General features: G+C 37.7%; 1 protein-coding gene across 1 annotated transcript; it reads right to left on the reverse strand.

Moving 5' to 3' along the window:
- Positions 1 to 4,692: 4,692 nt before the first annotated feature.
- Positions 4,693 to 10,898, reverse strand: LOC143623129 (uncharacterized). The gene is made up of 5 exons (XM_077094107.1): positions 10,868 to 10,898; positions 10,566 to 10,645; positions 8,362 to 9,825; positions 8,103 to 8,271; positions 4,693 to 5,318 (listed from the first exon to the last, which is right to left on the reverse strand). Exons 3-5 carry the CDS (start codon positions 9,760 to 9,762, stop codon positions 4,699 to 4,701), a joined length of 2,190 nt encoding a protein of 729 aa, XP_076950222.1. The 5' UTR covers positions 9,763 to 9,825; positions 10,566 to 10,645; positions 10,868 to 10,898; the 3' UTR covers positions 4,693 to 4,698.
- Between the last annotated feature and the right edge of the window lie 483 nt (positions 10,899 to 11,381).

Consider the following 11,381-nt stretch of genomic DNA (forward strand, 5'->3'; position numbering starts at 1 on the left):
AGTCTTGCCTAGAATCATTATTAAAAACAATCCTAAACAAGTATTAAAAACAAAGAGGAAAGACATGACAAATAATGAACAAAGAACGAAAGTTAGAGCGATAAAACCCTTTGCGATTGATCCTTGAACACCCGGATGAAAGAACTCTTGATCCTCCTTGGTTCCTAGCTTCAAATCACCTTCAAATCCTTAATAATTCTCTCAAAATCGGCTGGTGGCTTAAGGTTGTGTCAGGTTTAAGTTAAAGGTGTTTAAATAGCGAAAACAAGGCCCGACAATAAGCAAAAACGAAATAATTTTAGCCCAATCGTGCCTAGGCGCCGCGCCTAGGGCTTTTGGCCTTTCCCCTTGGCGCGGAGCGGCGTGCTCTTCTATGGGGGCCGGTCAGACCGGCCTGGTCTGACCGGTTCTCTGCTCTGGTTCTTCCTGACGCGTTCCGGATCTCCGTTTTGGCTCGTTTTAGCTCGTTTTTCGCCCTTTTTAATCACGATCAAATCCCGGAACCTACGAAACATAAAAACGTTAGTAGTATACAAATCTCGACTAAAAACGAACAAAAACTAATAAAATATTAATTAAAATATACACAGGAAGTATAAATATTTAGCATTATATCATTGTGCAGCAATAGCTACATTCCCTTGATTTCTTGGTTGAGTTTGATTGGGTCTATTGAGGTTGTTTTGAGCAGCTTGAGGAAATTGTTTCTTTGGTAGTTTTGATTTTGAGGAACAACTTGTTGATTATTCATTTGGGGCTGTTGAAAGTTGTTGAAGTTGGGATTGTTGTTTTTGTTCTGCATCTGCTAATAATTCTGTTGATATTGCATTTAGTTTCTAGGCTGTTAATTTTGAAACTGATTAGCTTGAAAGTTTCTGTGCTGGTTACACTCACTAGCAAAATGTTCAGGCTGTTGGCAGTTGTAAGAAATAGCCTTTGACTTATCAAATCCAATCCTTTCATTTGGCCCAGAGACCAATGATCTACCAGTCCTATTGAATAGCCTCTTGCTTCTCAGTGCTAGCATTGCAGCTTTCCACTTTAAATCAATATCCTCAAGGTCATCAACATCTATTTATTCCAAGTCATCTTGGATGACACTTGTATGGATTAAGTTCTTAGCCACAAATGCAATATATGACTCAGTGAACATTGAGAAGAGTGCTTGAGTGTCATTTGCTTGACCATTGTTTCCACCAGAGTATGGCATATGTCCACCTGCCATTGAGGCAGTGTCATTTTCTTCAATAAGTTGGACATTGAACCTTGTCTGATTTCCATGATGACTTGAGCTACCTCCAACAAATGATCTAGGTGTATCAACACCATGTTCTGTTGGTTCCTCTATGATGGGAATTTGCTGTTGGTTCTTGGTAGGCAAGTTTCCCATGGGTGCAATCAATGCATTAGAAACATTGAAACAAGGCTTTTCTTCTTTGATTATCTCACTTTCGATCATTTCAATTTCTACAGCTTGAAGGAAGCACACTACATCGTCCACTTTCAAATCATTGAAGTTGGGCTTTTGGAAGATGAATTTGCAGGCAGTGTACCAATCCTTTGGCATTGAGTTGAGCAGCTTGGTATTCAGGTCAAAATCAGTCATGACATAGTCAGTTGTTCGGAGGTCATTCACAATTGCCAAGAATCTCTCAAGGATGGACTTCAACCTTTCTCCATCTTTGTATTTAAATCTCTCAAGCTGTTGCTTGAGCCTTTGCTTCTTTATGTTCTTTAGCTTAGTGTTTCCCTCGAATATTTCAAGAATTGCATCATACATTGCCTTTGTGGTAGGATGATGTGGAACCTTGGTAAGTATTTCCCAAGATAGTCCTAGCTTAATCATTGCTAAGGCCTTGTCATCCACTTTCCTTAACCTATCTCTTACAGCACTGGTAGCAGCTGCACCATCAGTGGCTTGTGGTCCATTTTTGATTGAATCCCACATGTCTACATCATTGTAGCACACAGTAGCTTCAAATAGTACTTTCTATTTGGTGAAGTTTTACTGCCCATAAAGTCTAGGTATTTTGTTAGTGGACACTTCTTGTTCTTCAAGACCAGACATTTTGATTGTTTGAAAAACAGAAACAGAGTAAAAATCAAATTTTCAAATGAAAATAATCAGATTTGACTATCAAATCCTCAGATCTGATGAATCTGGTCCGATTGGAACAAGAAATGATAATAAAGATGTAAGCTTTATCTAAAATAAGGAAAAGAAAACACTGGATGTTTGTAGATCTGGACGGAAAAGAAGAACAAAGTAGCTGACGTCACTCTCCAATGGAACAGTGCTTTGCTTACGTCATTGTTCTTCTTCAGATCTTCAATCAGCAACAAGTTCTTTACCCAAATCAGCAATCAACAAGCTTTGATACCACTTGTCGGTCCCGAATAGTCACTCAATACTCATAACAATGTCATAACCCACACATAATGTGTCGACAAGAAGGTTAATGACGGATTTCTAAATAAGGAAAGATTCTTGTTTGTAAACGGCGGAATCAGAAATTAACAAGATTTGTTGCTAAGAGGTTAATAATGTTAACAGACATGAACAATAACTCAAAAAATTTCATTTATATAAAGTGATTCATACAAATGATGATCGATTAGGGTTTCTTGTCGGAATGTATATTCAATGATAACCTAGGACAATCGTCACACTCTATCGGGAATATTCGTTCTTATCCAAAAAGTGTAAAGGCAAATCCGTATTCCGTCTCGTCAGGAGGCGTGCCCTAAAATATTCCTTTTATAGGCATGCCACCTCCTGACAGCTGTCATTCCTTCTAGAAACCGTAATGATTGACACATATTCAAATTACATATTCAAAAACTGTACTAAGTGTAAAAACAGGTCTTCCGGACAGACTTTGTATCACTTGTCTTTTCCGAGTATGCTCGGTCCCTTTTGTCCTAGAGTAAACCTGGTAACCTTCAAGTGTGTTCGGGAACAGTTCCCGGGTAGACTTTACTTTCACCAAGTAGACTGTCTTCTTGATCATATCCAACTTTGCTCGATATGATCCAACGAGAAGACTTGTTCTTCTAATGGTCATATCAACTCCTTGCTAGTAAATAGCTTATTAGAAAAGCAATGTGTGCTTGGATACACTGTAGCTTACATGAGTTGAACCTTGCCCGATGTGTCCTTAGATTAATTCTTAACTTTCATCAAGCGTGCTCGGACCATTGTTTATTAAAGAATACCTTGCTATATTTCCCAAGTACTTGGCTTCAAAAGCTTGGTGAGACCAAGGGTTTGCTAAGAAGCAAACTAAGCTCGACCATGAAGAACAACCCTGCTTGACATAGTGAACCGGGTTCACTGAACCCTGCTCGGATATTCACTAAAGAAGATTTCAAGAAGATAACTCTGCCCGATAGGCAAAATATCGTGCCCGGCTAAGTAAAACCCTGCTAGGATGTCCAAGTGTGCTCGGTTCCATACTTAGCAATTTCTGAGGAGGTTGAGAAGATTTCAATCTTCCTTATACATTGGTTAGGTCAAATCTTTGACTCAACAATAACTTCATAGCCATAGGAGATATGATTAGATAGATGTCGATAGATAACAGTTGTTTCACCAGACCGGGTGAAACAAAATTAGTATTGAAATAAAATAAACTAGTAGAAACGGATAGATCTAATGTTGGTTTGTGATACAAAAATCACCACACAAACGAACAATAGGGTTCCGACATCTAACCGAAGATGAGCATACGCCACTATGGATCCCAACGCGCCACAGTTAAGCTAGTATAGATGAATCAATTTGGACTCAAATCTATACATATTTCTTCATTCTAGACTCTTGCCATTTATTTCATATAAAAGAAACAAAAAAACAACTCCACTACTCTTAACTAATGGAACTAGTATGCATACAAATAATTAAATAAAAGAAAGAGATGAAAATGAACTGAATGGAAATAAGTCAATAACTAGAACATATCGTGGAGTATGGCCTGGGGCTTCAAATGTGCATTGCTAATTGCTATCATATCGTGGGTAGTTTTTGGCCAAAAACTAGTACAAATGGTTGATGGTGGACCCAATAAACTTTTTTTGAGATAAAGGAGGTGTTTGGCCTAGCTTTTTTTAACAAATCTTATAGTGTGTTTTTTTTTTAACAAAATAAGATTAAGTTGATGTTTGGTTTAACTTTTAAGCTTATGTTTATTAGCTTATATAGGCTAATTTGAAGAAGCTTATTTAAATATGGTTTTTTAGCTTATTTGTATAAAGGTATAAACATAAGCCAAAAAATAAAAGCTAGGCCAAACACGCTAGAAAATATAATAGATTGATGAATGGTTAAAAAAAGTAAAGATGATTTGGCAACTAATAGATGTGTTTTTATTTCTTACTTATCGTGGATGATCTAGAATTTCTGATCTAGGATTTCTGTGTACTATTGCATTACACAGGCCGCTCATTCTGATTGACCATCCCAACTACCATTTCGTTGTGCAAATGCAATGCGTGTGAATATATTACGGTTTTAACCCAATACTCGTGGTTAATTTGCCAACTAGTCCCTGGACTTAAAAGCAAACCCTCCATGAACGAATAACCAGGCATGCAATCAAGGAAACAAAACACCAAAAACAACCCAGATAATCCTAAGCATCACAAAAACATGCCCACACTCAAACCACGCCATTCATACTCATATATATTATCATTACTTTACAGTTTTAACATTGTCCCTCTCATATCATTCACCATTTCCTCCACAAGATCTCTCATTATCTGACCCTCCATTTCTTTTGCTAATGCATCAATATCCTCAAACACCAATTCCGACCATGGCATTGACTCTAAGTCTCTAGCCACCATTGTATCAAAGAAGTAAAACGACTTATCTACAACCGGGTGCAGATACGCACGTATCATCCCCCACACTTGGTCCAATAACTTATTGCCGCGTGCCAGTTTAGCCTTTTTACTAAACTTGGATATGTGCATGGGTGGAGCTAGTAGTGTTGAAAGAACCTCGTTTACCAAATCGAGTAATACCTTGTGATCGATTGATTTCGGGCTCGGTTCGTTACTTTTTATATTGTTTTTATATGACTCCTCGACTTGCTCAAAGACGCGGTTGCTTATTGGTTTTGCATACGTGTCCCATCTAGATAAACATTTTTCAAATGAGTTATCGTATAAACCGGAAGCAATTAGTAACTCGCGTATGTATGATTCGTCTTCATCTTCAAGATCTACCATCTCAGACTCATAGGGTTGTTGTTCTTCGATTACTGTCTCTTCGGATCGCCCGGTTTCAAGTTGATGCAGTTGCTTCCTTAGCTCTGTTTGATCAAAAAGCATAATTAGTTATCACATTTTGGTAAAAGCTAATTTCTAATAATTGTGTATTAGTAAAAAAATCAATCAATCAATCAAGCCCTATACATCCCACCGCATAGCACGCTATCGGTAGGGTCAGGGGAGGGTGGGATGCAGGCAAGTCTTTCCTCTATCCGAGAGAATAGAGAGGCTGCTTCCAGAGAGACCCCCGGCTCATAAAGCTACATACAAGTAATCATAGTAAACATACATCCTACAAGCAAAAGACATTTAGCAATACATAGATAACAAACTACCAAAAAAGCAAGGAATCTGTAACCTACTAAGAAAAGGGCATAAGAAACAAAAAGCAGCATCAAAACAAAAAAATATTCGTAAACAACAAGGATCAAGGCTAGCCAACTAGACCCTAAATAGAAAGCTAAGCTAACTAGGTGCCTTCCCCTAGAAATCGCTAACCTTAATCCTACGTCTCCACGAATCTCTATCCTGGACCATGTCCTCAGAGATGTGCAACTCTGTCAAATCATGTCTAATTCTCTCATCCCAAGTCAATTTAGGTCTGCCTCTACTCCTCTTTCCTTCCACAATGAAGGCTTCCACTACTCTAACTGGCGCTGTTGTCGGTCTCCTCTTCACATGCCCAAACCATCTCAATCTCTCTTCCTTTATTTTCTCTTATATGCTAACTATTCCTAATCTTTCTCTAAAGACCTCATTTCTAATCGTATTTAATCTAGTGTGTCCGCACATCCACCTCAGCATCCTCATCTCTGCCACCTCCATCCTGCGCTCCTGTGTCTTCTTGATGGCCCAGCAGTCTGTTCCATACATTGCAGGTCTAACTGCGAGTCTATAGAATTTCCCCTTTAATTTAGATGGGAACCGCTTGTCGCACAAAACCCCAGTGGCTGCTTTCCACCTACACCATCCAGCTTGTATGCGGTGGGTTATGTCATCGTCTATCTCTCCATTGCTTTGGACAAACGATCCTAGATATTTAAACTTCGTTATCTGCAGAACCACCTGGTCCTCGATAGTGATCTGGGTGTCCTCGCTATCACCAACACCACTGAAGTCACAACAAAGGTATTCTGTCTTAAAGCGACTAATTCTTAAACCTTTATCCTCTAAAGCTACACGCCACTCCTCTAGCCTTTCGTTCAAGCTTTGTTTAGTCTCGGCCACTAACAATATCATCCGCAAAGAGCATGCACCATGGGACAGGCTCCTGAATCGACTTGGACAGCTCATCCATGACTACCGTGAAAAGAAACGGGCTTAACGCCGATCCTTGGTGGAGTCCCATCTCCACCAGGAAAAAATCAGTATCTCCTACCGGCGCACGAACACTAGCTTTAGTCCTGTCATACATATCTTTAATTAAGTCTATATACTTTCCAGGTAACCCTCTACCTTCTAAACTATCCCAAATTAGTCTGCGTGACACACTGTCAAAAGCTTTTTCAAGGTCGATGAATACCATATGTAGGTCCCTCCTTTTCTCCCTATACTTCTCCATTAATCTTCTCAATATGTGTATCGCTTCCGTGGTTGACCGTCCTGGCATGAAACCAAATTGGTTAATCATAACCTGCGTTTGTCTCCTAATTCGGGTCTCAATTACTCTCTCCCATAATTTCATAGTATGACCTAACAACTTAATTCCTCTGTAATTTCCACAGCACTGTGCGTCTCCCTTGTTCTTGTATAGGGGAACTACTACACTACTCCTCCACTGGTCTGGCATTTTTTCATTCTTGAAAATAAGGTTGAATAGAGTAGTGAGCCACTGAACTCTTTCATCCCATAAACACTTCCAAGCCTCAATCGGTATGTTGTCTAGACCAACCGCCTTAGCCCTTCCCATCTTCCTCAGTGCTATCCTCACCTCTCCCTGTGTGATACCTCTATAGTAGGAGTTATTCCTTTGTTGTCTCTGCGCAACTGGGTTGTCTATTTCTCGTTGGTCGGTCTGTCTGCCATTAAAAAGACTGACCCATTTTTTAGCTAAAAAGGAAATATTAGCTAAAAAGGATATAAACTATTTTTGGGTCAAAAGTCAAAACAACCCAACCTGACCCATTTCAACCAAAAGGACAAAAATCATTTTGACCAGTTACAGATGGGATGTGAACCTTCAAGGGTCACAGGTATGAAGCTAGCTTTCACTAATTCTGCATGAAACCAAAAAAAAAAAGGATCCCTAACCGAATAACCAAACCCAAGAAAAACCGCCGGTTGGTTTTATGTTTTCGTGAAAACATAACTTTTGATTTGGTTTTGGTTTTGCGCGTAATGAAAACAGAACCAAACTGAATTCACAGATTTTCATTTTTATTTTGAATTTAAGGTAACTTATAATAATTTATAAAAATGGTGTTACCCAAATATTTCAGCCTGGGTGTATAATAATCAATTAATTATTAATTAACAAAAGAACTAGGCCCATATTCATTATTTTGGCCAAAGTTTTTTATAATGGTTTTGAAAAACTCAAAAACCGAATTTTCAGTTTTTGATTCAATTTGAGTACAAAACTGGCCCAAGCCAACCCATGCACACCCCGAGGCTATCTACCAATGCAAGCTGTATTTAACATAGTGCCACTGGTTAGCAGGGTATTGGTGGGGCCATTAGTATTTCGGTTACAGGTTTTCATGATTATAAAAGGATAAGATGTCGTGAGTTGTTGACACAAAACATCGAAGAAAGGATTGAGATTTTAGACATATTTTAGGTGTTACATACCAAACGAAGTAATAAACAATTTTTAATTCTCTTACCATGTAGATTAGAATATATGTCTCTAAACGCTTGAGGCAGATCGTTGTCATCTGATGTCCTTCCACCTGGCGTTGTTGTAGGACTAGCACAATATGCAGCCCTATAGTAGTCATCGTGGATGCTACTGCATATAGATGCTGGACTAGGTGGAACCTCAGTTCCATTCTCCTAGGGTTTAAGGTTTAAGATTTACAGTTAGTAAGCAGATGAAACTAAATCTTAAAAATTACTTAATGCCATTTAAAACTTGAAACTTACAGGTCTGTCTGCAATATTCATCATAAGCGTCGATCTGTTCATAATATCTTTCACAAAACTACGATCATGATAATCGTTATCACGAAACTCAGAAGCCGAATGTATCTTTCTACCAAACAATCTTGCTCTGAGAGTTAAATTGTACTTCAAAGTTGAAACTTTTTCTTTCAAATTAAACTTATCTTTCCTTTGTTTTTTCACTTTTATTGTTAACTTTTCAATTCCTTCATGCTTCCTTCTAATATGAGCACCAGTTACCACGTGTCGGTCTTCTAGAAGCAGCTTTCCAAATGATGTTCCCGATACAGGAGCCGACAAAGATCTAACAAGATTAACGGGCGACAAGTCTTTTTGAATAATAATATCATCATTTCCACATCTAAATGATTTGCTCTGAATATCATTTTCGTGTTTTAAGTTAATATCATTGTTATGCGATTCTTCTTTCTTTAAAACATTTCTTAATCTTTCTGATAATAAACGTCTCGTATCTCGGCTGATGAACTCAGGTGAATTTGTCCCACTGCACTGAAACTCGCCTCGGTAAGATCTTGTTGACTCGGACCGAAGCAGGTTTGACCCCAGGTCTTTTGTTACACTTTCTCTGACCTGTTTGGCTATACGTTGCGCTATTTGTTTCGGATCGGATGGTCTTTCGCTAAACGGTGTTTCGATTCCACCTCCTCTAACTAACCCGGTTTTGAATGTTTTCCCTTGTAACTCGTGTTTAAGACGTTGTTTAACTTCTTCAAGAAAATCTTCAATGTTGGTTCGGTCTTCAGATGCACCGGATGAGCTGGCAAACGGTTCTTCAGGTGTGCTAATATTGTCAAAATCGGGCCGAAGGATCACTATCTTTGTTGGTTCAGGGTATGCAGAGGTGGTATCATTATTAACCAAAAAAGGACGGTAATCATTTACTGAGCGGGATCTTTTAAGATCTTCAAGTTTGAATTTGGTTGACGAATTTGCATAAAGATTCATTTTTTCTCTGTTGAGATTCTCTTGCGCGATCCATTGGTCAGATATCGCGTTATGTTCAACTATTTTTGAACATTCTTTAAACCTTGCTGATTGCCATGCTTCAAATTCTTTCTTGAACTTTTGTAACTCTTCCTCTTGAGGATGCTGACGTGGCATGGGCTTTTTGGTTATTTCATCAAGATCACTGTCTTCAGAGAGATGAAAGGAATCCAAACTTGTGTGTCTAAAAGATTTTGAGGGGGAAAGTGTGGAACCCACAGAGGTGCTTCGGGTTAATTTATCTTTTAATGAGTCATTTAATACGGTTTTTGTATCTAGTGGCATTGTATCTACACCCATTAAACGGGCAACGATGCTTGGCCCGTTTGGTTTGCTTTTGGACCGTTTTGACATCTCGTCACTTATTAGTTTCTTCATTGGAGCCTCAGTTGGATAATTACAGCCCGGTTCACGCCAGTCATAGGTTTCTTGATATTTGTACTGAAAAAGTATGCATTTTACTAGTTTTTATAAATAAAAGCATAAATACATTACCAAAAAAAACCCCAAGGTTCATACCAATCTTTGAAAAACTGAACGATTAGGCCTGTAAACGAACCGAACAAACAAATGATCCAACACGAATAACTAAACGAATGGGATTTTCTTGTCTGTGTTTGTTCGTTAAGAAAATGAACATGTTTGTTTGTGAATGGTATAAACAAACTGTTCATGAATGTAAACAAATGGACATAAATGAAGTATATAACTGAGCTAAAACCAATGAAAAGTAAAGGTAAACAATAATGTGTTGGACCTAAAAGTTACTAAAACTAAACTAAATTGTAATGGGTCTAAAAAATTTGAATGATATATCCAGCAAACATAAATTGAACGTAAATGAACAAACATAAACGAATATAAACGAACGAGCAATACATGTGTTCATGCTCATTCGTTTAGTGAAACGAGCAAAATATTTTGTTCATGTTCACACGTTTATTAAATAAATGAACATAAACGAACTTCCTGCCAAACAGTTAACTAATCGTTCAGTTCTGCCTATGAACAATCTACCGGCTGCCCGAGATCAAATGATTGACCTAATTTCACTAAATTGAATAATATCTAATGATACTAAAAGTCAAGTTTTAGGCTTGGTAACTCATATTTGGCAGACCAGATTAAAAAAAAAGTAACAAAAAGTTAAGTTTTTATAAGAATGTGTACAGTGATCTTACCAGTTGATCTCCTTGTGGGGTGTAATAGCTTGGGTATGCTCCGAAAGGAAGCTCTAAACTGTTGCGTGGAGCCTCAAAACCTGCAGAGATCAGAATCAGTTTAAGTTCCAGTTTTTATAATATTATTTTCATCATTTAGCAAATAGAGATGAGAAATATGCATTAAAATAGACAATTGATTACAGCAACTACATATACGCTTTCTATTAGTGATCCAGAAAAGCAACAGTAATATTGATGGTGATAATGATAGAGGTTGTGCTTGTTATTAATAATAATAATAATAATAATTTATTGCTTACCACCAAAATTTCTCTTTTGTGTCCCAATTTTTCTGGCTCATATATAACCATGTGAAATATATATAGCATCATACCACAAATGCATATTTAATATGATTAAGTTGAGTATAATAATAAAACTAAAATGAGCAAGAATTAGTTGCAGTAGACACCAAGCAGTATAGTATGTTAGTTAACCTAGTCATATTCGGTTAAGCTTCTCGGATAATCAATACTCCTCCTGTTTAGTATTTTAGAAAATGACATCCAAATTTTGTACTTTATGAGATGGGTATAGTAAAGAGCAATTCCTTGAATACCTCGATTGCAAGGGAGGTTGACTGCAAGGCCCACCCGTGAACAATATCTCTCTCAATTCCGGTTTCATTAGATAGAATCCAGTGAATAATCATTCAATTATTAAAACACAAATTCACCGGTAATACGATACATCAAATAAATACAAACACAGTTGGTGAATCAATCATAATAGCCGGATCAGTAATAGTAATTTATTTATTTCACCAAAATCAAT

This window comes from Bidens hawaiensis, unplaced genomic scaffold, assembly GCF_021521415.1.
Source record: "Bidens hawaiensis isolate Kalapana, Puna unplaced genomic scaffold, B.hawaiensis_p1.1 tig00003307_1, whole genome shotgun sequence".
Lineage (NCBI taxonomy): Eukaryota > Viridiplantae > Streptophyta > Magnoliopsida > Asterales > Asteraceae > Bidens > Bidens hawaiensis.

What these genes read in the sequence shown, in the direction of transcription:
- LOC143623129 (XM_077094107.1), bottom strand. Translation starts at nt 9,762, where the DNA reads ATGAAGAAACTAATAAGTGACGAGATGTCAAAACGGTCCAAAAGCAAA. An exon ending in TGAATATTGCAGACAGACCT is followed by an intron (nt 8,272 to 8,361) that starts GTAAGTTTCAAG and finishes CTTAAACCCTAG; the next exon opens with GAGAATGGAACTGAGGTTCC. An exon ending in CATATATTCTAATCTACATG is followed by an intron (nt 5,319 to 8,102) that starts GTAAGAGAATTA and finishes TTGATCAAACAG; the next exon opens with AGCTAAGGAAGCAACTGCAT.